Source organism: Littorina saxatilis, linkage group LG8 (assembly GCF_037325665.1).
Source record: "Littorina saxatilis isolate snail1 linkage group LG8, US_GU_Lsax_2.0, whole genome shotgun sequence".
NCBI classification, from domain to species: Eukaryota; Metazoa; Mollusca; class Gastropoda; order Littorinimorpha; family Littorinidae; genus Littorina; species Littorina saxatilis.
The window spans coordinates 67,906,280-67,933,744 of record NC_090252.1 but is presented as its reverse complement, the minus strand read 5'-3'; the positions used below and the strand labels follow the sequence as shown (position 1 = coordinate 67,933,744).

Sequence of the window (27,465 nt, the reverse complement as noted above, 5' to 3'; positions counted from 1 at the left end):
CTACCGCGCCAAACAGGCTCGTCACTTTCACTGCCTTTTGCACTAGCGGCGGACTACGTTCAGTTTCATTCTGTGAGTTCCACAGCTTGACTAAATGTAGTAATTTCGCCTTACGCGACTTGTTTTTTTTTCAGTATCAGTTTCCAACAAATATTGTCCACATTTACATTTAATTCGTTTTAAAAGTTCTTAAAGTACTTATTCTTGAAGTTTGAATGGGGGGATCAAAACTGACTGGCCTAGTCAGTTTTGATCGGAGGGTCATTCTAGGCTAGCTAATTTTGACCGGGAGCCCCCCCCCCCCTCCCAAACTTGTGGAGATGCATAGATGCATTCATTTATGCGTACATTTCGTTTTAAAAGGTCCTATGTACTTATTTTTGAAGTTACAAAGGAAGCGTAAATTTTTTTTTTTTTTTTATTTTATTTTTTTTTTTAGATCAAATATCCAACAGATTTTGTGCACACATACAAATATTTCGTTTTAAAAGGTCCCAACGTACTTATTCTTAAAGTTTGAAGGTGGGGTCAAAGCTGACTGGGGGGGGGGGGGGTCAAATTTGGCTAGCCCAGAATGACCTCCCGTTCAAAATCAGCTAGCCCAGAATGACCTCCCGGTCAAAACTGACTATGTGTCAAAATGGCCTGTTACACCGATTTTGAGCTGAGAGGCCCAATATCCAACTACAGCATCAACATCAATATATTTCCCACACAAGCTAGCTTCACACGGGTAACATGAATAAGACCGAATATACATACGTGCCTAAGGCCGAAAATATACATTGTCGCCAAAGGTCGAAAATATACATTGTGCAGAAGACCGAATATACATCGTCGCCTAACACCGAATATACACTTGCGCCTAAGGTCGAAAATATACATTTTGTCTAAGACCGAATGTACATTGTCGCCCAACACCAAATATACACTTGCGCCTAAGGTCGAAAATATACATTTTGCCTAAGACCGAATATACATTGTCGCCTAAGACCGAATATACACTTGCGCACAAGGTCGAAAATATACATTTTGCCTAAGGCCGATAGAAACTAAGATCACAGTTTATCCGATAAGCGCAGGTTTTCGTATTGCTAATAAACGCGCATGGTTAAAATAGATCCTAGATTAAAATGGATTCGTCCAATACCAAACCAATACGAAGGTCTGAAATAATGAATGATCATTTATTGAATTTATACTGTAGCGCATACAAACATAAATATCTCTCTCTCTCTCTCTCTCTCTCTCTCTCTCTCTCTCTCTCTCTCTCTCTCTCTCTCTCTCTCTCTCTCTCTCTCTCTCTCTCTATCTCTCTCTCTCTGTGTCTCTCTGTCTCTTGTACAATATAATAATGGAAAGTTTAAAAAAAAAACATTAAATAGACCGCATGCGATCGAATCAGACATAAGTCATAAAGTAGCTCAGAAAAACATAAATCCACGAAGTTATGTCTCTCTGTCAGAACTTTGGATGAAGGTGGACGGGTATGAAAGGTAGCTTGAAGTGCATCATACACCAAGCCTTGAACACTCCTAGGACATCCCGAACACGCGCACCACACTCCCAATGTCTGACCGACAGCAATGACATCGGTTCAATGGCGGTACGTTATTGCTACCCCCCGCGGGTTAGGGGGAGTCCCATATTGGTTGGGACTAGAAATAATTTACCCGATGCTACCCTGCATGTCGTAAGAGGCGACTAACGGTTCTGTTTCTTCTCTTCTTTTGTCTTGTTTCTGCCTTACCAGTCCTTTCACCTATATTTCCTTCCAAGAAAACTCTCCCTACTATTCCCTGCAGTTTTCCAATTCTTTTCTTGTTGTCTTATTTCTACCTGACTGGATCCATCACCTTCTTTTCCACATCCTTATTTCTCTGCACCCCGCATGTCGTATATTTGCCGCTATTGTTGTTCGTTGTTCATGATTCACGTGTTATTGACACATATTTGCTGCTATTGTTGTTCGTTGTTCATGATTCTCGTGTTATTGACACATATTTGCCGCTATTGTTGTTCGTTGTTCATGATTCACGTGTTATTGACACATATTTGCCGCTATTGTTGTTCGTTGTTCATGATTCACGTGTTATTGACACATATTTGCCACTATTGTTGTTCGTTGTTCATGATTCACGTGTTATTGACACATATTTGCCGCTATTGTTGTTCGTTGTTCATGATTCACGTGTTATTGACACATATTTGCCGCTATTGTTGTTCGTTGTTCATGATTCACGTGTCATTCACACACTTTAGTCGCTATGTATGTTATTGTATCCGTTGTTGTTCGTGCTTTGGGATTTTGCCCTTTCACGTGTATTCGATCAATTGCAACATATTTGCCGCTATTGAAATTCGTGCCAGAAATGTATTTTCGACCTTAGGCGACAAAGTATATTCGGTCTTGTCCGCAAATGTATATTCGGTCTTAGGCTGCAACGTATATTTTCTACCCACCGCTGCAATGTATATTCGGTCTTGTCCGCAAATGTACATTCGGTCTTAGGCGGCAACGTATATTTTCTACCCACCGCTGCAATGTATATTCGGTCTTGTCCGCAAATGTACATTCGGTCTTAGGCAAAATGTATATTCGGTCTTATCCGCAAATGTATAAACACTTTCATTCGACCTTAGGCGCGTATGTATATTCGGTCTTGTCCGCAAATGAATATTCGGTCTTGTTCTGCTTCCCCCTTCACACCTTTGGACGAATTTGATGTCTCAGAGAGTGCTTTGTGTCACACGTGATGGCTTCGTAACGGCCGTTTTCATTATAAGCTAGCATGAATTCAACTGAATGAAAGCATACATTTTCATGTTTGCACCTTTGTTAATCACCCAGCCATACTGGTGCGTAACGTGTTTTTTTTTTTTACAATTTGTCGTGAATAATGACGTAATTCATGAAAAAAAGAAGGTGTAGTTGACATTTTGGACGGCTATGTTCGTAACGCCCTCTGTTTGTAAAAAAAAAAATCAAATTAAAATCACACAAGTGTGAATTCCATGAAGTTCTTCAGTCCCACCGGGTTTCGCTTGTCAGTCCTGTAATCTCATGAAGTGAGCGTAACGGCATCTTCGGAATCTTGCGATTTAAAATAAAACCTGTTCTTAAAACAAAGATGTATGCTCACTTAGATTGCTCACTTATGACATTGTATTGCATTCTGAAAAGCGAATATCATGAATCTGATGCAAAGGCGGATCAGTTCATTTTATGGGGGGGGGGGGGGGGGGGGAGGGTTCAAAAGTATATTGTGAAGATATGGGTGTGAAAGAGCGAAGCGCCGAGCTTCCTAGGAAATACCAGCTAAACAGAACATGTTATCAACAATACTGAAAACAGCCCTAGATGTTTATATACATTATCACTAAAACAACAAATACACTACATGTAGCCAACTGATGGACTGCGAAAACAAAATCAGGGGTTGTATTTCTTGAAGAAGTGCGTTTTAAGTGCTCGTTTGAATGCTTGGGGTGACTGAGAGTGGCGGATGTGAAAGGGGAGATAATTCCATTGTGTGGGTGCGCAGAAAGTAAAAGTGCGTTGTCCGTATGTTTTGGTTTTGGTGTGTGGAATGGTGAGGATGCGACAGTCAGAAGAGGCACGGAGTTGTCTTGCTGGAGAATAGACGGTGAGGAGTTCAGAGAAGTAAGCAGGAGACGAGCCAGAAAAGAAGTCAAAGCAGAGGGTGGACAGTTTGTAGTCAATGCGGGCTTGAATAGGTAACCAGTGCAGTGTGTGAAGAAGTGGTGTTGCGTGATCTCGTTTTCGTGCTTTCATAATGAGGCGTGCTGCCGAGTTTTGGGCTTTTTGTAGTTTATGCAGGAGGTACAGAGGACAGCCAGAGAGAAGAGAGTTGCAATAGTCAAGTTATTATCACTGACCGATTACCTTGAAGCTTGTATACTTTAGATCTGCAGCCAGAATACTGAGATTACCTTCTGCAAAGTTAACACATTAAACACATGATGTATGCTCAAAATCAAATACGTTGTTTCAGACCTTTTTAATTTGACATCCAACCTAAACAATTCACACGCGCGCGCGTGCGTGCGTGTGTTTGCGTACGGGTGGGTGTCTGTGTGTGTTCGTGTCTATATGTGTGTTCAACAAGCAAAGATGCACTGCGTCAGTGTACCTGTTTCGCTGGCCAGTTCGCTTCGTCATCCAGCACAGGCTGTTTCATCCATGTTTCGAGCATGTCCAACTGATTTGCTTTACACTGCAGTAAGTTCATGGTTATATGAAGGTATCCAAGAGCTCAGCAAGCGTGTATTTCATCCTGATGGAGTAAAATCAGTCCAAACGGCATTCAACACGCAGTTTCAAGGAGCAGCATTGATACCGATTTAGACAGAATTGACACTACCAGTATGGGTTGATCAACGCAAGCATGATCGGACAAATTAACTCAGATATATTTCACGTACATGAAATGACTGCTTAAATCTAAAAAAAAAGTTATTCAGTAAAATGTTAGTTTCTCTTAGTAATTCTACACTCCAACACAAAAATTAAACTAGAATTGGGATCCGAGTCAGCCAGACCGGTTTTGTCAACCGTAGCCTGAAACTGTGACCTTGGACGGACTCAGAACCTAAGTCGAAACTGTCTTTGATTCAATGAAAAATTCATTGTGTGTGCTTTCTTTACCATCTTGAAACTAAAATGCATTCAAAAGTAAATCGAACAGTGGTTTGAATGTAGAGTTAACACATTATATTGATGCACTTGTTTGCACTTCATTTCTTCACCGACGTGGCTTTAGCATGGGGTAGTGGAAAGGAACACACCTCGCTGGCTCACCTATTTTACACACCACAGACAACTACAGTGCTTTGTTGTGTTCCACGTTGTCTTTGGTGTACGCATGGGATATACAGGTTACAACACTCGTAACTGTGTATATGACTTGTATTTCAGTCAAGACCCAGCAGGAATATCATCGGGATCCAATCGGGGTCTGATTTGGCCTACATGGCACGCTGGACCCAAAAAGCAACAACTATCAAATCAAATCAAATCGGGATCCAATCGCCACAGGCTCGTGTATCCCTATGATATTTATCCGCTGGGTCTTGACTGAATACAAGCCATATAAAAAAACACTCGTGTTGTAACCTATATCTATGTATAGGTCCAAAGCTTCCTGTGTCAACAATTCCACTCACCCTCTGAGACCCGGCCAGGCTTGCACATGGAATAGGACCATCCCTCCCCTTGGACACTGCACATCTAACACTCAACAACGCGGCTTCTCTCTGTTCACATTATTTTGATCACATTAGTTTTTAATTGACTCTTCTGGCTACTTATGAACTTGTTACCCCCTACAATCTAACAGTATTAAGCAAGCAGTCAGGATGTTCAATGTGGCTATGTGTCCAAATTTAGGGATGGTCGTATTTTGTGTATAAGCCTGATCAGCTGTGAGATGGTGAGCCGAATCGTTTAGATGGCAAGGCTTTTGACCGAAAACCGATTTGTTTCAACAGATCCAGGGAAAGGGAGGCTTGGCGGCGCCTGCAAAGGTGCAGTCTGTGATGATCCATACACTGAATGCTCTGCGCCACCAGCAATATGCGTGTGTGCAGAACCTTTTTTTGAATCTGCAGGTGTCTGCGGTAAGTTCTTGCTCTACGTGAAGTATACACATTCTCTACATATGTCAAACATTCAGTCAAACTGTCTGTTCAGGTCTCATGAACAGCAAATGTACAACTAAAAATATAAATAAACTAGCAGTCAGGCCCGGCTTCGCCCGGGTGTTTCTGCTCTCCCCTCTCTCAGAAACCTCTCGAATCTTATTCCAATGTGGATAAGAAAAATGACAGTGTGAGCTCATACATTTGGATGTATAGGCAAGGCAAGTTTCTATTTGGTTCAACGTGTTCTTCGTGATTTGTTTACCCCTTCTCACACCCACTGTAGTTACCGTCTGATCAAAGCACGCATACCTCATGAGTGAGTGCGTCATACCTTTTTGAACAGGGGAGAGAAATCTGTACATTCTCGTGATCTTTCACTGAGACGATTGTTTCGTAAACATTATTCGCGATGATCTGGAAGACAGGGAGGGGGAGCAGGGGGCAGGGTTAGTGTGTGTGTGTGTGTGTGGGGGGGGGGGCGGCGGGATGATAGCGGGCGGGGGGTAACCCTTGAGAATGACACGGTATAATGGTTTGATGAGAGTTACCTCCCTTCCGTGGGTGAACAACCATGACTTACCTCCCTTGCACTATATAGACTGGGGAGGGTAATTATCCGAGGAAGGAAACAATGTCTGGAGAAACTAAAACCCAGGTGCACATTTGTGGGTCCAGGGCAGTGTGCATGCAACATATCTTGTGCTTATCTTTTGCCATCTCTGAGGTATGGCGACCACAGACAGACAGACACACACACACACACACACACACACACACACACACACACACACACACACACACACACACACACAGAGACAGACAGACAGACACTCTCTTTTATTTATATGTATAGATAAATAAATAAATAAATAACATTTGTAAAAACCACTAAATGAAAAGATGTTGACACCATGGACAGCAAATACTCATACGACTGCCCTATGCCAAAAGTAATTATCAGAAACACATTATCTGCTGCTCTGCTGCTTAGTCAAACTGTCGGCATTAAATAACAGATTAACACCAAAAGACAGTCATCGCCGAGACTATATTAAGGTAGTCTCGACTAACAACACCCAATGACCGAGACGGGTCACGCTCGTCTCCGCGTAGCGTGCGAACGCAGTACTTACTTGACATATTTTCTGTAATTCTGAGCATATTTTTAGAGTAAACATGACATATGTCTATATTTTTTAGATGAGCAGAAATTGAGAAATACGATGCAAACAGTTTTAAATATGTTAGTGCAAATTCGATGTTATGACAACTTTAATGCGAAAACAAATACGCTGCTGAGCTGAAATTCAATCCCATAGTCCGGACTTGTCGAAGATTGCTTGACTACATTTTTAATCAATTTGATTGAAAAATAAAGGCGTGACAGTGCAGCCTAAACTTTCACAAAAAGCCAGGTATGACGTCATCAAAGACATTTATCGAAGACATGAAAAAAAAAAGGCATGAGGATATCATACCCAGAAACTCTCTCTCTCACACACACACACACACACACCACCACCACCACCACCCTCGTCTCGATTCCCCTCGATAATCTAAACTTGAACACATAAACCGAACAAGTATACGTTGACACGTTGTTTGGCTGTTCTGAATGGTTCTACCGCGCGCGCAATCTCCGCTCAAGACCTTTTGCACACGTGTTTACTACTTCACAATGCTCGAACAAGCATGGCCACTCCCAGCAGCGAGGAACAAGCATGGCCACTCCCAGCAGCGAGGAACAAGCATGGCCACTCCCCGCAGCGAGGAACAAGCATGGCCACTCCCAGCAGCGAGGAACAAGCATGGCCACTCCCAGCAGCGAGGAACAAGCATGGCCACTCCCCGCAGCGAGGAACAAGCATGGCCACTCCCCGCAGCGAGGAACAAGCATGGCCACTCCCCGCAGCGAGGAACAAGCATGGCCACTCCCAGCAGCGAGGAACAAGCATGGCCACTCCCAGCAGCGAGGAACAAGCATGGCCACTCCCAGCAGCGAGGAACAAGCATGGCCACCCCCAGCAGCGAGGAACAAGCATGGCCACTCCCAGCAGCGAGGAACAAGCATGGCCACTCCCAGCAGCGAGGAACAAGCATGGCCACTCCCAGCAGCGAGGAACAAGCATGGTCACTCCCAGCAGCGAGGAACAAGCATGGCCACTCCCCGCAGCGAGGAACAAGCATGGCCACTCCCAGCAGCGAGGAACAAGCATGGCCACTCCCAGCAGCGAGGAACAAGCATGGCCACTCCCAGCAGCGAGGAACAAGCATGGCCACTCCCAGCAGCGAGGAACAAGCATGGCCACTCCCCGCAGCGAGGAACAAGCATGGCCACTCCCAGCAGCGAGGAACAAGCATGGCCACTCCCCGCAGCGAGGAACAAGCATGGCCACTCCCAGCAGCGAGGAACAAGCATGGTCACTCCCAGCAGCGAGGAACAAGCATGGTCACTCCCCGCAGCGAGGAACAAGCATGGCCACTCCCAGCAGCGAGGAACAAGCATGGCCACTCCCAGCAGCGAGGAACAAGCATGGCCACTCCCAGCAGCGAGGAACAAGCATGGCCACTCCCAGCAGCGAGGAACAAGCATGGCCACTCCCCGCAGCGAGGAACAAGCATGGCCACTCCCAGCAGCGAGGAACAAGCATGGCCACTCCCAGCAGCGAGGAACAAGCATGGCCACTCCCAGCAGCGAGGAACAAGCATGGCCACTCCCAGCAGCGAGGAACAAGCATGGCCACTCCCCGCAGCGAGGAACAAGCATGGCCACTCCCAGCAGCGAGGAACAAGCATGGTCACTCCCAGCAGCGAGGAACAAGCATGGCCACTCCCAGCAGCGAGGAACAAGCATGGCCACTCCCCGCAGCGAGGAAGACGAAGTGGTGTAGGACGGACCAGTTTTCAGCCAGCCTGTGATTTACCGCACCAGAACGAGCCTCTTCGTCGTCAAAAGGATACCAAGGCTAGACCGCAAGGAACTGTTCGCAGCAGAGCCAGTATAATCGCCAATACAGGGATGGCCAAATCTCAAAAAATTGAACTCGCCAACCGGGCGAGTAACTTCAAGCAAGTCACTAGCCTGGCAGAAAATTCGCTGGCCCAGTATATAACACAGTTGATATGCAGTGTATATACGGCTTTAAAATCAGATAATACAATCACAAGGTTCGCATTTGACCATCATGGTCATTGGCCAGCCGGGCGAGTTGCCAGGCGCTTTGTACTAGCCCGGCAGATTGTTTACTTGCCCCTGGCGACGGGGGGAAGATTTGGCCATCCCTGTCAGTACAAACTGGTACGTGATTCTATTTGGTTTTAGATATCGTAATGGAAAGACGCTGGTTCTGTGCGACGCTTAGTTTTCAAGATAGATGTGACTGACGAAGTACAGGACGTCACATTCCAAAAAAGCACGACTATGTTGCAGGTGGAAGCCGCTGAGATTGCATTTCTTCAGGAGTTTTTCGCAAAAATAGATATTACACGATTTGCGCGAAACAGTTGAGAAGCAGACGATCTCTGAGATCTCTGTTCGTCTCGTGATAACGTTATTTAGTATGACAACGATTTACTTGCAAACTAAAGTATACAATTTGTTGTGTCAGTGGTAAATGTAAATAGAAATGTGTAATATAGACAAAGCAAACAAATAAACGTGTTTTTCTCGTGAAAATGTTGCGTTGTGCGGGTGTTTGGGTGGCCACGTGATGTACACAAAGCAAAGTGCGGGACGGACTCTGCTCTGTGCTGTAACACTGGCAAGTTTAAAACACGAGAAAAACGATTTCGTTATGCGGGCAGCCACGGGGGATGTATGTATTTTTCAAATGGTTCTAAAATAAGTCGTGTATTTATCACCATACTCAGGCCCTGTCCTTTTTTTCGTCACACCTAAAACAGTTATTTCTTGTGAGCGACGCAGCATTATTGCACAATATTGCTATTTCATGTGTTACGTGGATTTCCATTGGTCAATTGGGCAAAACTGAGCTCATTGTAAAAGTGATATCGACGACATTTCCGTCGATATCAGTTTTGATATCGACGACCTCTTTATTGCTTCCCCACTTCAAAAACAAAAACACCTAAATTTGAAAACAAACAAATATATATGAAAATGTAATGATCCCAGAATTTAGTAGAGCAAGTGACTAAAGACTTTTTCAAAGAAAAGACATTTTTGAATACTGAAAAGTACAAGAAAAGAGTGAATGAACAAAAGGAAATAATAATCAGAGGGAGGGATGTGGAACAGCCAAAACTGAGACAAATACTTTTGTAATTTCTTTACAGTAAATACAAAATGTCCAGAGAATTAGCAATAATCTAACATTGACTGACTGTGTGACGATATCTTCTGCTATTGGTCTGTTTCGACAGTGATATCAAAATCTCGACCTCCGGTCTCGATTTTGATATCACTGCCTCAACAGACCATAGCAGAAGATATCATCACACAGTCCGTCAATATTGGGTACTATAGTCGTCTCTGCCTCGTGCGTGCTAGATCGAAGTCAGTTGCATTTACCGCAGATCTGTTAGCATGTGAAGATTATGTAATTCTTTCAAGCTTTAATGTCTCACTACTAGCTGGCGGCGGGTACACATTTCATGATTTTGTTATTCTGGCATTATCAATATTTCGCAATCAAATTTAGCATGTTTATGTAGAAATGGCTGAATTTTAAGATGGTAGTGTTAGTTTGCCTCCAAACAGCACACATACGTCACAAATGGTAATATCAGGTATCATATTTAAAATCCCACTCTCTTTCTGAGCTGCCTCTTTCTCTCTGCAGTGTTCCAGTCTCTCTTCCTGTACCGCTCAGTCTACGTCTATCTTTGTTTTTCCTTTGCATTCCCTGTCTGTGCCTCTGTCTCTCTTTCTCTGTGTCTGTCTTCCTGTTTCTCTTTTTCTCGGTCTCTCAAAGTTTTGGAACAAATCGCAGACCAATAGACACTTTCACATTTTTTCTCTCTCCTATTTATTATATTTAGTAAAATCTTCCAAATCAGCATGAAACATTCATCTAATTCACAAAGTTCGAAGAAACCTGAAGAAAGTACCAGATCAATTCTGACCCAGGCTCCTGTTCAGTAAACTCATTAAATGATCAAGTGGAACATTCAGATTAAGAACTTCACCAGACATCAGATGAATTTGACACATTTTCTTAGATTATTTTGTTCAGTTTAGCAAATTCAGCAACGATCTGCATAAAAAATACACACATTTTCAATGAAACTGTGGAGGTTATTCACAAATGTCATATACATTTGAAGAATGTGACATATTTACTAACATTTATCTTCCTTAATCATTCTTAAAAATGAAGGATACAAAATTAAAATTGTAAAACAAATCGAGACAAAAATAATATCTTACAAATTTACTGAGTCTGATTTTCCTGTTTAGTTTGTTCGTTCATTATATTAAAACTCCCACGGCTTTTACGTGTATGACCGTTTTTACCCCGCCATTTAGGCAGCCATACGCCACTTTCGGGGGAGCATGCTGGGTATTTTCGTGTTTCTATAACCCACCGAACTTTGACATGGATGACAGGATATTTTTCGTGCGCACTTGGTCTTGTGCTTGCGTGTACACACGGGGGTGTTCGGACACCGAGGAGAGTCTGCACACAAAGTTGACTCTGAGAAATAAATCTCTCGCCGAACGTGGGGACGAACTGACAGCGGCCAACTGGATACAAATCCAGCGCGCTACCGACTGAGCTACATACCCGCCCGTTCCTGTTTAGTGAATTTGGTAGTGTGTCAGAATAAAAATCTGAAGGTCTTCGGTTAAAGTCATGCTCAAATGTGACCCTCCACCACGGAATGAGTCGCATGTCACCTTTGCATAATTTTCATAATTTTACATTTTCCAAAAGAGTTTTTAATGCAGATATCTAGTGGTGAAAACTGTTTTAGAAAAGAGCGAAAAATTGAGTTATAAGCCTGTGACTAAGGTGACCCTCACACTGTTACCAGACAACCCCCGGACTTATATTAAGCCTAGCGCAGAACCGCGCGAGGTGACATGCGACTCATTCCGTGGTGGAGGGTCACAAATAAACTTTTTATTTTTATTTCCTTTTAGAGTTTTAGTCAATCTGATCAAATCGGAATGCAAAATGAGGAAAAGTCGCATTTTTGTTGTTTGAAGAATTTGACAAATTTACTGAAACACATTTGTCTATGTTCAGTAAATTCATCAAACAGTGGCATGCTCATTTTCAAGACATTTACAAATTTCCTAGAATTGTAAGGAAATTTGTCAAATCCCTAAGTGAAACAGGAAATTTACAAATTTACTGACAGGGATGTTGTGAAATTCCTGGTTTTGACAATTTACTGCAACATATTCTAACATGATACTCATTGTTTATATGCTCATGTGATAAGTTGATTATAGTAGAGTACTTATGTTTGATTATGCTTTTTGATCGTGTGTTTGTGTTTCAGAAATGCAATGTGGTGCCAACAGAATTTTGTTTTTAATGTTTTTGTAATATGAGAATGGACATTAAAATCTTCCACTTGTCTTCCTGGCTGCTGGAGCTGGCTATGTTTGTTGTTCGATCCTTGTGACGTAGCACACGTATGTGCAAAAGGTCATGAGCCAAGACTGAGCGCGTGGTGGAAATATTCAGAACAGCAACAAAAAAAGGTGTCAAAGTATACTTTTTCGGCTTCTGTGGTCATTTTTACCCATGCAGTTGTGGTAAATTGTGTTTGTTTGCTTAACGCCCAGCCGACCACGAAGGGCCATATCAGGGCGGTGTTGTGGTAAATGAAGTATGAGTGTCAACATAGTTATCAAAAGTAACCCTAATCTGTGGACGTTTTCCTTTAAAGCCAACCTCCGCCTCCCGTTAATCATCTGTTTCTAATCACTGAGCTTCTTGAGCCTTTACATACAGTACAAACATACGTCCATTTGAACTCTCACCGAACGGGAACATCCTGGATGCTTTCCGTTGAGAGTGAGAAATTGTCAAACATATTGTTTTCTGCAGTTAGAAAGGAAGAAGTACATTGATAAAAATCGGCATTTGTATTAAACCCTGATCATGTCCACTGTGGTGACAATGCATTGTTAAATACTTAATCACTCACTTATTGATTGACTGACTGACTGACTTACTTGGTCATTTACTTACTCACTGAGGCGCTGACTGACTGACTTTTTAAATTACTCACTCACCGACTCACTTACTAACTAACTTACTTTTCTGCATGTGTTTCTTCTTAACAAAAATTTGACGTGGTTATCAAATTTTGGCAAAACTTATTTTAGGTGGGACAAAAATTGGTATTTATGATGGTTCTTGTAATACAACAAACATCTCTTGTTTCAAAATTTAGAGGATGTCTAAGCATGTCAGGCTGGTGATGGTGGTGGGAAGGAGTGGGGGTGGTGCAAATTTGTAAATGTGGGATATTCTTAGTGTTGAACATGGATTGCTGTAGGTCACAGAAGGATCAAGTTTGTGTCAATCAGTCGGACATGGACGTTCTCGTGGATATCATTTTATGAAGCTGGAACAGCAGTTTTTAAATTAAAACAAAAAGTTATTTTTTATTGTATGTGTTTTGTATTTTTGTTTTATGGGAGGGGGTGGGGTGGGGGGGGGGGGGTCATTTGTAGTGGATTCCTTGTTTAAGACCCACCAAACCCTGGTTATAAAAACGAAGAAGTCTTACAGAGGAGAACAGAAGAATGAGAAAACAGGGTCTTAAAAAAGGTGGAGGGGCTTATTGGGGGTTGGGGGTCTTAACATGAAGACTACGTATCTTGAAGCTGCACAGTATCACGTTGCAGTGCAAATGCAAAGGTGCAGTTAACTGGACTCCTCAATCATATTTTCGAGAAAGAAGTGTCACTATTGAAGGTGGAGGAACCCTACTCATTGAAGAGAAGTTGTGGTTTGGTTTATTGACATTTTATTTTTGTTTGTTCACCCAGGCTTACCTTTAGGGGCGAACTGTAAATACACGCCAGATGGCTGTGGCAAACTTGCAGAGTGTGACGCAAGTCGGGACCCTGTTTGCAGTAAGTATATTTAGTATTTGTCGAAGTGGCATTTGAGTGTGTCATGGTCAGCTTGATTATTACAAGATCTTACGTATTTAGTAATAGTAAAAGTGTATTTGTTGTTCAAATATGTTCACAGAAAATGCAAAATGTATTGGTTTTTTTATTGTTTGTTTGTGGAACGGCCGGATCCCCATTGGAAGTTTCATGTAGTATTCTTTATATGTGTAATGGGGTACATTTTACGAGATCAAATTATGTGAGTTTTTAAACATTATACAAAAACAGCTACAGTCAATAAACCTTGTTTTTTTTAATATGATTGGGGGCAATATTTGTATCATCGTGTATGCCAAACATGTGTGACATTTTGCACATTGTTTGTGGAAACATTGTGTACAAGCTCATCTTAGTTATTTACATATTTGTGCACATGTTTACGAAGATAGGTTAATAAACACGGGAGATACCACGCCGTATATTCGGCTATACCGAGAGCGCACTGACGCCAGGTGTAAACAAAGCGCTTTGGCCAACTTCACGGCAAGTGTCCCCCATTCAAAACAAAATGCGTCTCTTTGAAATCACAAACAGCTTACATTGATGGTTGAGGGAATGAGTAAGGCTTGTGTGTATTACATGTGCGGTTTTCAACGAGAAATGTCCACTTAAACGAACATACGAACTGATTTGCTGTAGATCTATCCTCATTCAAGCATATTCGCCCACTTTCATCCAATCCTACACGCTTCTTTGTCAATAAATGGACTGACAAGCCAAACTATTATGTTTACTGATCTGCCCTGCGTTCATATGTGAAATATCACCATTCAAAACGGTCTGTAATGTGCACAAATTCAAAACGAAATGAAGCAGTCAAAACTATGTGGTAGCGCACCGCCACAACGTCTGGATCGGAATACAACTGCCTGAGTGTCTGAGTATAAAGATGTTTTGCCTGGGCTAGCCAAAGCTCAATTTGGTCAAGAAAATTAGTAGTTATATTGATTCTTGTTAAAAAAAAAATCTATTTTGTTCAAAATTTGGTGGATGTTGAGTTTGTTAGGCAAATGATGGTAGTTTGAAAGAGTTGGAGGTTGCGCAAGTTTAAATATGTAAAACATACTCAGGGTTAAATAACTAAATTGATTGATACAGGTTACATAAGGACTTATCTTGAACATAACTAAATTGATTGATACAGGTTACATAAGGACTTATCTTGAACATTATTTTGTGGAGCTGAGACATAGGGGGGGAGTATTTTTTTGTGAAGCTAGGGAATTAACATTTTCAAACAAAATTTACTGTCGTGGGGAGTAATTTGCTCGTATTATGGGATATTGATTGTGTAAGGTATAGAGTCGATTTTACACGGAGTGTGCGTGCCATTGACATTTTTCAGAAAAGGTAAAAGTCGGATAATTTTACCTACAGACTTCAAACTGTGTTAAACAGTCGTGGACGAACTGAAGTTCATGCATAACAATTACTATGAAAATATTTGCAAAACTCAATAAACCCTTTCGTTACAAAGTTACACTTGTGCAATGTCGTGCAGATTTCATCAATGACATCAACGTATTCATCCACAGGAAATACTCTTATTCTGCCTGTCATTGCTGATTAGCTAATGTCGAGCGGCCAAATCGGAAAAAAAGGCGCTTAGTTTAGGAGTTTATTGCACAGGGGGTACTCCTGGAGGCCTTGCACTTCAGAAATTGTGTTACGTCACGTCATTTTCACTTTTCTGGATAATGTCAAATCTTCTCAAAGACGTTTTGTAAGCCACACTCTAATCAAAGACATATCAGAGGGAAGCGCATTCATCAGGGTTTTATGTACTTTTACCTCTGACGAGATAGCTCATAAACACTAAGTGTGAGAATTCATTTTCGAAGTACACTCTTCACTGAGACAAATGCAACATCATTGAAATTGTGCATGCTTAGCAAGTGGTTGTATCACTATACGTGTATTAAGTTTCAGTTTCGCGATCTTTTTCAAAGGACACTTTGTAATGATTTCTTTCCCCGTCTTCGGATAGGACATGTACAACCTTTACATACTATGGACAGCTAGCTCAGTAGCGGTTGCACACAAGATATGCACTTATTTTGAAAAAGCCTTTACTGTAAAACAGAAAGCGAAAAAAGGAAAAGTGTTGCAAAGACAGAACACTGAAGACATGACGTCATATTCCAAAAAAAAAGTCATTTGCGGGACCACTTGGATTTTACCTATCGTGTCTTGAGATGTAGAGACACCATCTAACATTTGCTAAGACGAATAAGGCAGTTGGAATGCTACGGAGTGGAGTTTTGGAAACAGACATAACCGGATTGTTTTTGCCTTTTATAAGTAGTCTCGAAGAGTGTTATCTGGAGGTTATAACGGCCCACAGAGGCCCGTTATCTTCAATCAATCAATCAATATGAGGCTTATATCGCGCGTATTCCGTGGGTACAGTTCTAAGCGCAGGGATTTATTTATTTATTTTATTTTATGCAATTTATACCGCGCACATATTTAAGGCGCAGGGATTTATTTATGCCCTGTGAGATGGAATTGTTTTACACAATACATCACGCATTCACATCGGCCAGCAGATCGCAGCCATTTCGGCGCATATCCTACTTTTCACGGCCTATTATTCCAAGTCACACGGGTATTTTGGTGGACATTTTTATCTATGCCTATACAATTTTGCCAGGAAAGACCCTTTTGTCAATCGTGGGATCTTTAACGTGCACACCCCAATGTAGTGTACACGAAGGGACCTCGATTTTTCGTCTCATCCGAAAGACTAGCACTCGAACCCACCACCAAGGTTAGGAAAGGGGAGAGAAAATTGCTAACGCCCTGACCCAGGGTCGAACTCGCAACCTCTCGCTTCCGAGCGCAAGTGCGTTACCACTCGGCCACCCAGTCCAATCTTTTCGATAAGGCAACGAGAGAACGCTTTGTGGATGTCCCTTAATTTGTAAATCATCAGCATCAAGCTACAGAGACAGTCACACGTGTACAAACAGAAACAGTACATTTCCTAGGGGCTCTTCGCAAACACACAAGAAGTCTTAGACATAGGCTACATATAGACAGACAAACAGACGCGTAAACAAAATGCGTGTGCATACAAACCACAGACACATTTGGGGAATATGTATATACACATATGTTTCTGACCGAAATACAGCTGTTTAACATGAGGTTTATAACACTAAAGAAATACCCACTCCTTTTTGTGCCCAGTGTAGTTGGGATGTTTTGCATTCGAATTGTGAATTGACACTGCATGCTACCGCTATGGGCCACGACAGAACAATTTAGAAAGCATATGCATATGTCTTTTACATGGCAACACTTTTTTCGAGGGAGTACCGATTGCTCTGTGTATTGCATGCAGTCTAGCCTGAATTTCTCTATGAGATAATAAAGTATTCTTATTCTTATTCTTATTCTTATCTTTCCGACAAATATACAATCCTCATTCTAGACTTCGCATATTGCCTACTTGTAACCTTGACGTCACGTGTGACGTCATCGCTGTCGTTGCAATGTTCAGATAACATCCTGCAAGCTCAATCTACATTCAGTAACTTCATAAACTGTACTGCTTTGTCCCGTTCACATGGAATTCACCACATAAACTGTACTGCTTTGTCCCGTTCACATGGAATTCACCACATTATTTTGTTTCACACATGAAAAGCATATTGTTTTCAGTGAAAAGTAAAACCGACAAAAACAGTTTACAACCGATTTTCTTGGTGAAAATGTAGGAAATATGACACACATTGCCCATCGCGGATACAGTTCGTCAGTTGATCATCTAACTTTGAATTGAGAAGCAATTAGGAAGATGAAATGCAATTCAGATAAAAAAAAGTCAGGGTGCGCAATCAAAGGCGTAATTTGTGTAACAAAAGCTACTAACAAATTAACTGTCTCTCACAATAATGCTTGTACATGTATCTTTTTAAATATCTTTTCAAATGAATGTGGTCAATTATGTATTTATACATCCGTAGATGCCTTTCACTTGTTTCATGGATCCTAATACTATAGACTTTTTTGAGTGGTAAATATTGAAGGATGAAAGAAACTATCTTGTGAGTGGACGGATGCATGTTACTCATTAAAAGCCCCACAATGATGTGCTTAGCAAAACAAACAAAAATCGTACCTTCCACCGGCCATCTTGTCTTCTTTTCCATTTCGTCTGTTATTTCTTGACACACACGTTTTAAAAAAAACCTCGACCAGTAAATTTTCTGGTGTTGTGAATAAAACACATTAAAAAAGAGAACTTTAGGCCACCGGAAGTAATTTGATACCAACGTCATTGGAAATTTAGATTACCATTTATGTCTATAATATTTAGATTATATTAAGAGCACGTGTTTACTGGTTGCGTTGCTTTCGATGAACAATACGTTTAGTGTTATTATAACTGATACGAGAATGAGATTTTGTTCAAAACAATTTATTTTGTGTTTGATTTCTTTGTTTTATTGCTTTTCTTTGTGTTGTTTTGGATAGGCCTGCACTTTTAAATGAAGCCTAATGTTTGTAATTTGTCACAAAAAGAACGTTTGGTTAGTAATGCTTCTGTGAAAAAAATAAAAATAACCGTCTCTCACAACAATGTTTGTACATGTATCTTCTATATATATATATACGACTAGTGTCTGTCTGTCTGTCTGTCTGTCTGTCTGTCTGTCTGTTCGCGATGCACGGCCAAAGTTCTCGGTGGATCTTTTTCAAATTCGGACACCATATTCAGCTACACCCCGGACACAACCTCATCGATGAGATATTTCAACACGTGCCCTCAGCGCGCAGCGCTGTGCGCGCTGAACCGAATTTTTTCGGTTTTTTTGGTTGTTGTCGGGATCCACTACCAGTAACTCTTCCTTATCTTCTCCAGTGTTTTCAGCCGCGATTATCTCCCTTCCTCCGTGTGGCGTCAATCCATATTCCCGTTACTACGTTATTAGAAGGTCACTGCACGTTACTATTTTTGGAAGGTCTCCAGTGTTTTGCGCGTTTATCTCCTTTCACCGGCAAAGCCGGGTCCCAGGCGCAGCCTGGTATTCGGCTTTACTTCTTCCCGGCGAAGCCGGTACCCGGCGAAGCTGGTAATCATCTAGTTTTAAATATTGCACCTAGTGTCGACCAGGCATTTGTCTATGTTATAACATACATATCAAGTCTATTCAATTGTATTCCTACACGTCATAATGAGAGCAAAAGACTTTCCGGGCAGAATTTTCACTTCTATAATGAACTCTCACACTTTGTGTTTAAGAGTTATCTCCAACACGTTACTTGCTATAAGAAGCCCGATGATTATACACTTTTCTCTGACTGGTATTTACTCAGATTGTGTCTAATGAAACGTCCTCAGGGAGAATTAACGGTATACAGAAAAGTAAAAACGGCATGACGTAACACAACTTCTGAAATGCAAGGCCTTATAACACTCTTATTTGCTACAGTCAAACAAGCATTTTACTTGCCGTGTTACACCTTCCAGTTAGCTAGTCATTCACTCTGATACACGTACTCACTCTGATGCGTGTGGTTAAGCTGATATGGCCATTTTTTGCTATAAAGTGCATTTTTTACTGTGTACTTTTCACACTATTTTGGCTACTTTGCCTCAAGATTGCAAATAGCTGCTGCCACTTTTGGGTTCCTATGAGGGTTGGGTGACATTGTATAGGCATTTGTCTTTCAAATGATACCAAATTTGCTCGGGAGTACCGACTGTGCATTAAAATCGGGGTGAGAGCCCTTTTGGCCGACTAGTATACAGTGCTCATTGTAGACTGTACACGTGCTTACTTTTAGCTTCGATGTCACGTCTGACGTCATCGTTGCAGGTACAATATTCAAACAATATTCCACAAGCTCAACCTACATTCAGTAACTGCATGGCATAAATTGTACTTCTTTATTCTGTGTTAATCATGTTAACCAGAGAGTCGTGTATAACACACTAAATTCAGTTTTTCGTTCAGTGAAACGTCAAACCGCCCAAAACGGTATGCACCCGATTTTTTCAGTGAATGTTCAATAAATATGGCATACATTGTCAATCACAGATACATTCTATCGTCTTACTTTAAAGGGTTAGAGGCGTTATTTGTCTGAATGAGACTCATCACAAAGTTAATGTCTCGCGCATTACTTTTTTCACAGGTATCTATAACTTTTGCACTTACGCTTAGAGCAGGCATTTGTCTATGTATCAACTAACATGTTACGTTCATTACACTCCACCCTTACCTGTCAAAGAGCCTCTCAAAAAGCTTTCGTGACATAACTTTGACTTACAAAAATAGGGGATGTACTCTCAGTCTCACACATTCTCACACTTAGTGTTTATGAGCTATCTCGTCAGAGGTACTGGCAACAAAAGCCCGATGAATGCACTTTCCTCTGATATGTCTTTGATTAGCTTGTGGCTTACAAAACGTCTTTGAGAAGATTTGACATTATCCAGGAAAGTGAACATGACGTGACGTAACACAATTTCTGAAATGCAAGGGCTCCTGTAGTGCTCGTATGTGTTGCACGCACACAATCTTTTTACTTGCTTTTTAACACCTTCCAGTTACTTAATAGTTCACTCAAAAATATCTACTCTGGCGCCTGCGGTTAAGCTGATATTGCCGTTTTTTTTGCAACAATGTTTTTTTTTCTGTAGTACAATTTTCAAAATAACTGGGCTACTTTGCCTTACAATTGCGGGTCTCGGTTGCTGCACGTGTTGCGGCGCTTGGTGGCTCTATTCTATATATCTGTGGTGGCTGGCTGACCGTGGCTGGCTCACCCCAAATCGGCGCCACGCAAACATCTTGATATGCACCAGACGCGTGAAACCGCAACGCGAGCATCACTTGCGAGACAAGAGGCTAGGCAAACTGTTCGCAATCTGAATGTTGTCAGTTATCACATCCGTCAACAGTCAACTGTAAAATATCGTGCATGCGGAATATGACTTCGTGCATGCGGAATATGACTTCGTGCATGTATTCCGTCCCCCAAAATCGTATGTCTTAGAATATTTCTTCTTTCCCGGTAACGCTGCAAACTGATGGCCGCAATCTTGAAATCAAAGTTATCGTAACAACAACAGTGCTTATCGACAGGGATACGCACCTCTAACTTTATCGTAGGACAGTGCCTACGATAGCCTACGACAGGCGCTATCGCCTCTTCGTGAATTCCACGACAGGGGGTTATCGGAAGTTTTTTGTTTCTCGTACCGACAAAACCACTGTCGGATCTTGAATATGGGCCGAGGCCAGGTATGCGTGTGCTTCAAACACGTCGAGCACACCGAAAGCATGCGTCTTTGTTAATGCGAATATGAAAAGGATATTCCCGACTTCCGTGAGAATATGGCCCGATAATCGTAATAGGGATGTGTGAAACTATTCAATCACAACCCTTGAATTCCCCCACGTGTCCAACAGAATATAGCAGTATTTCCTTTTTGTGTTACCTTGATGGCAGCTTTAGTTATTTACACATACTTAATCTGAGTGTTATCACATTCATTTTGCTCAGAATGTAAGGAGAACACGTACGGCCTGGAGTGCCTGGACGCATGTGGTCGCTGTGCTGGGAACCAGACGTGCAACTCCACCACTGGCCACTGTCTGGCGTGTGTGGCTGGATGGACACCTCCACTCTGCACAACAGGTAGACTGTGTGTGTGTGTGTGTGTGTGTGTGTGTGTGTGTGTGTGTGTGTACGTGTACGTATGTGTGTGTGTGTACGTGTGTGTGTGTGTGTGTGTGTGTGTGTGTGTGTGTGAAACAGTGCGGGTGTCAGACGCTTATTTCATACTTCGACTTTTTGGACTCACCTGAGTATTACGATAGTCTTAGGAATGAGCAGAACTTAACGTGGATGTTATCTCGAGTGGTTTTAAAACTAGAACTTTGGAACGTTGCACACTTTTAGGGTTTGGTGAAATCTGTAGACATGACCCCAGTTTGGTTGACCCTCATCAAATGTTGGGGTCACAACAGGGTCATGGTCGGTTTATAACAAATTGACATTGAGGAATTATTTGAGGTTTTTGAAGCTAGACCCTCAACATGTCACACACTTGCCGGTACGTATTGGTGATCTTCAGGCATGACACAACATGCTTAGTTGGGTCAAATCTAAAGGTCACAACATGCTTAGTTGGGTCAAATCTAAAGGTCACAACATGCTTAGTTGGGTCAAATCTAAAGGTCACAACATGCTTAGTTGGGTCAAATCTAAAGGTCACAACATGCTTAGTTGGGTCAAATCTAAAGGTCACAACATGAGCATGTTTGCTGAAGAAGATCAATCACTAAACAAAACAATCCACGGAGCTATACACCTCCACTCAAAATATGATGTCACTATTTTATTTTAAGCTCACAGCAAATTAGTGTTGGCTAGACTAGTGGTGATGACGTCTTGCTATGACGTCATATATCAGAAATAGGTCGTTCAAGTGTCTGAGGACACAATGTGATTTTGGTCAGCCAAGCATTAATCCTGTCAATTTGGATGCAACTTGGTCTTGAAAACAAAATTGTTAGGGTTTATTTTAAACCTGTCCTTAAATCTAGTACAACTATCTAATAACTGATAAACACGTAGAAAAAAACGGACAAATAAGCAAACACACGAACAAAGTAGCAAACAAACAGCACCATGACACAATAAGCAAGGAAATAAATATACACTCTTCAAAAAAAGTTAAGAGCGGTTGAAAAAACGAATCTTATTGTAAAAAAATTGCCAAAAAATTAAACATCGACATAATAATTAAAAGATTAATATGTTTGAATTAACAAATAAACAATGAGTCTTGACCTACAATTTTGTTTGGCAGGCACAGTTATTTCCCTTTGTGGGACTTCTCAAAAGCTTCTGCATTTTGGAAGAAAAATGGTGTTTTTTATAACCCCATGAAATTTGCGGAACGCATGCCAGGGCAAAAGCTTGTGATGCACGTGCTACAACGGCGTACTGGCTATGAACATCGCTCGATTTGGATAGAGGAAGGGCAATAGGATGGCTACAAAACGGTGTTGCTGCCAGGCAAGTGGCCCAGAGGCTTGCAGTGGCTCCCTCTGTCATTATCAGACTAAAACAGAGATTCCACGCAACTGGAAGAGTGCAGGAGTGACAACGTTCTGGTCGGCCCAGAGTCACCACACAAAGAGAGGATCGCTTCATTCAGAGGCAGGCCATGCAACAAAGAATGGCTACGGCAAACAACATTAGGCAACGCCTACTAGCTACCACCAACACTGTTGTTAGTGGTCAGACGATCCGAAACCGCTTTCACAACTTTGGCTTGCGTGCAAGGCGTCCAGTCCGAGGAACAACCCTGACTGCTAATCACCGAGCAGCTCGCCGAGCCTGGTGCACTCAACATGTGAGGTGGCAACGTCAGCAGTGGGCTCAGGTGTTGTTTACAGATTAGTCCCGCTTTTGCTTGGAACCTGCTGATGGTCGCATCCGAGTGTGGAGGCGTCGCGGAGAGCGCTTCGCAGAAGGCGCTGTTCTGGATCGACAGCGTTTTGGCGGAGGATCTGTGATGGTCTGTGATCAGCACACGTCTAAGGACACCTCTGTACCATGTGGTGGACCAGCACGGTTGGCCTAGTGGTAAGGCGTCCGCCCCGTGATCGGGAGGTCGTGGGTTCGAACCCCGGCCGGGTCATGCCTAAGACTTTAAAATTGGCAATCTAGTGACTGCTCCGCCTGGCGTCTGGCATTATGGGGTTAGTGCTAGGACTGGTTGGTCCGGTGTCAGAATAATGTGACTGGGTGAGACATGACGCCTGTGCTGCGACTACTGTCTTGTGTGTGGCGCACGTTAAATGTCAAAGCAGCACCGCCCTGATATGGCCCTTCGTGGTCGGCTGGGCGTTAAAGAAACAAACAAACAAACAAACCATGTGGTGGACAACTTGACCGGTGTCCGCTACCAGAATGAGATCCTGGTCGTTCCAGCCCTCCAAGCGATCGGCCCTCGTGCGATTCTTCAGGATGGAAACGCACCTCCCCATCGCTCTGCAGCTGTAAACACCTTCATCCAGCAGGCCAGGGTCAACAGGATGCTGTGGCGAGCCAACAGCCCGGACCTGAACCCCATAGAGCACATGTGGGACGAGCTTTGTCATCGGGTACAGCAACATCACCTTCCTCCTGCCAATCTGGGTCAACTGCTGCAATGGCTCCAGCAGGAGTGGAATGGAGTTCCTAGAGCATTCATATGCAACCTGATCCACTCCATGCGCCAACGATGTGTTGAATGCATGGAACACAAGGGAGGGCACACGCGTTTTTTACACTGATTCACATTGTTGTGAATTCCATTTTCAAGGGTTGTCACGTTTGACACACTCTAGCTAAATTGTCGCTCCCGCGTTCGATCTTTGCTTTGTTTGTTCTTGGTTGTTCAATTATATAATTTTTGTAAAAATGAAATAAATCGGTCTTGCCTGTTTTGTGTGGTGTGCTTGTAAAAAGGTGATCTTTAACTTTTTTTTGAAGAGTGTATATATATATATACAGAATTCAAGAAACTCTTTTTCCTCTGCACCACTCCACACAATGAAAGCTGGACAACTTTTTAAAGCTTAACAAAGCTTATTCATACAACACAATAAAAAGTCCAAAACCAAGCCAGAATGTCGCATCTTTTAAAAATCCAAATGTTCGGCCCGCAGGCTTTCTTCAAAGGTACACAGACCAAGCGTCTATAGTTACAACACAGCAATGGAACATCTGATCGTACGTCACATACAGACATAACATTACATTCTTCAAGAAAAATATGATTAGTCTCTACCAGCCCGCATGCCTTTTTGAATGTATCATAAATCAAGGGTCTTTGGTTACAATTAAACACATTTATCAATAGAACATAGTATGTCACATGAAGACTAATATTACTGTCTTCCAGAAAATCATTATCTCAAGTTTATAGTCTCTGCTAGCACGCAAGCCTTCTTCAAAGTATTATAGACCAGGCGTCTATGGTTACAATTAAACACACACACACACACACATATATATATATATATATATATATATATATATATAATAGAAGATAGTACGTCATATACCGGCACGGTTGGCCTAGTGGAAAGGCGTCCGCCCCGTGATCGGGAGGTCGTGGGTTCGAACCCCGGCCGGGTCATTCCTAAGACTTTAAAATTGGCAATCTAGTGGCTGCTCCGCCTTGCGTCTGGCATTATGGGGTTAGTGCTAGGACTGGTTGGTCTGGTGTCAGAATAATGTGACCGGGTGAGACATGAAGCCTGTGCTGCGACTTCTGTCTTGTGGGTGGCGCACGTTAAATGTCAAAGCAGCACCGCCTTGATATGGCCCTTCGTTGGGCGTTAAGCAAACAAACAAACAAATAGTACGTCATATGAAGACGTAATATTATCTTCTTCCATGAAATCAATATGACACTTTTTAGTATCAGCCTTGACAACAAAACTACCGACAACACACACACGCTCACTCACACACACACACGCTCACATACACATCGAGCACGCAAACTACCAACTCTTTCTCGTTTGGTCTCTCTCTCTCTCTCTCTCTCTCTCTCTCTCTCTCTCTCTCTCTCTCTCTCTCTCTCTCTCTCTCTCTCTCTCTCTCTCTCTCTCTCTCTCTCTCTCTCTCTCTCTCTCTCTCTCTCTCTCTCTCTCTCTCTCTCTCTCTCTCTCTCTCTCTCTCTCTCTCTCTCTCTCTCTCACGATTGTGTATCCCCTGTGTAATGTCATTTCTACTAATGCAGGTGTGGAGCGCATGAACAGTATAGAAAACGAGAGGTTTTTGTGTCCATTTTGATGGGTACCATGATAAAAAGCGCTGTATTTCAGTAATGTCTACATGGATTGCTTAATGACGGGCGAAGTGGCGCAGTGGTAAGACGTCGGCCTCCTACTCGGGAGGTCGTGAGTTCGAATCCCGGTCGCTGCCGCCTGGTTGGTTAAGAGTGGAGATTTGTCCAATCTCCCAGGTCAACTTATGTTCAGACCTGCTAGTGACTTAACCCCCTTCGTGTGTACACGCAAGCACAAGACCAAGTGCGCACAGAAAAGATCTTGTAATACATGTCGGAGTTCGGTGGGTTATGGAAACACGAAAATACCCAGCATGCCTACCCAACAAAATCGGAGTGAAGCAGACTATGCTCTCAGAGTATAGTGTGGGGAACCCAAATGGGCAAACGAGCTCACACGTCACCAGAATTTCTGAAACGCTGAAGAAGAAGGATTGCTTTGAAACTTTCAGGATCTCAAGTCTACATACGAGACTTTCCCTGGGTAAAATGTTGGCTCACTCCAGGATTATTGTACTCAGATGTTATGCACTCTTTTGGAACATGTTTTTAAACCCCTCACATGTTTGTGAATTTACATCCCAAAAATGCATGACTCTGCATGCACACAGCCACAAATTCATGACTCTGCACGCATACAGACAGCTTGCTAGAAGAACTGCTAAAGTTTCATTTGAGCATGACCACTGACGGACATTTGCTAGCCATGTAAACACATGACAAACAAGAGGCGAAGCCTTCAAGGCTCACGTAAGAAATCGACAAACAGTAACACAAACTCAATCACTCCGTCACACACACACACACACACACACACACACACACACACACACACACACACACACACACACACACACACACACACACACACACAGTAAGCATAGGTGAAACTATATGCAAGAAAGCGAGACCCTGGATCTGCCAAGAAGTCTCGGCCAGCTCACAATAACAATGACCGAGACTTTCAGTAATTCCTTTGCGTGACGTCTAACCCTCTTACGTCATAATGTGACGTCTTCAAATAGTTTCTATCACACACGTCGAACACTTTTGACCGAGACTGACGTAATCCATAGACTCGGAAATGTTAAAGTTTCTACCACAGACATACACACATACATACGCACGCACGCACGCACGCACAGACAGACAAAGTTTATCATCGCATAGGCTACACTTACGTGAGCCAAAAATGGAACGTGCAGGCTGATTGTCATTGAGGGCTGTGCGCGCCTTCATGAGGAAGCAGGTACTCAAATAACGTCCATCACAGGAAAACACAGGACCACAAGCGATAACGCGCAATATACTTGTTTTATTTATCGATACCATCGGAAACTAGAATGCATTATTGCGGTATGCGTTACAAGAATGTAATAATTGTGTACAAGATAATTGCGTTATTATAGTGCGTTATTATAGTGCGTTATTATAGTGCGTTATTATAGTGCGTTATTATAGTGCGTTATTGCGGAAAAAAACTAGACCGAAAACGAAAAAGAAAATAACAAATCATTAGACATTATGCAAATATATCAAATTCATAAACAAACAAAAAAGGCAAAAATAACCAACAAACACAAGAAAGTTACAATACAAAACACTTGTTGACTTATTCTTCAACACCATAAGAGGGTTGCGTTCCTTACCATTAAACCAATACACTACACACTAAGAATTCTCATCAAACTTAGCACAATTAAACATTTCCAATCCAAATTGGTTACTTGATAAACATGCACATTTGACTTATAAGGCCAAGAATACAAGAGCAACCTGTCATACCAAGAATACAAGAGCAACCTATCATACCAAGAATACAAGAGCAACCTGTCATACCAAGAATACAAGAGCAACCTGTCATACCAAGAATACAAGAGCAACC

At 42.3% G+C, this 27,465-nt stretch overlaps 1 protein-coding gene across 1 annotated transcript in view; it reads left to right on the top strand.

Annotated features, from left to right (window-relative positions):
- LOC138972454 (cell death abnormality protein 1-like) overlaps positions 1-27,465 on the top strand; it is a 70,793-nt gene that overhangs the window by 28,526 nt on the left and 14,802 nt on the right. The window contains exons 9-11 of the mRNA XM_070345100.1: positions 5,512-5,640; positions 13,640-13,726; positions 21,290-21,424. Of these exons, the coding sequence (XP_070201201.1) occupies positions 5,512-5,640; positions 13,640-13,726; positions 21,290-21,424 (351 nt within the window). The remainder of the gene's footprint in view (positions 1-5,511; positions 5,641-13,639; positions 13,727-21,289; positions 21,425-27,465) is intronic.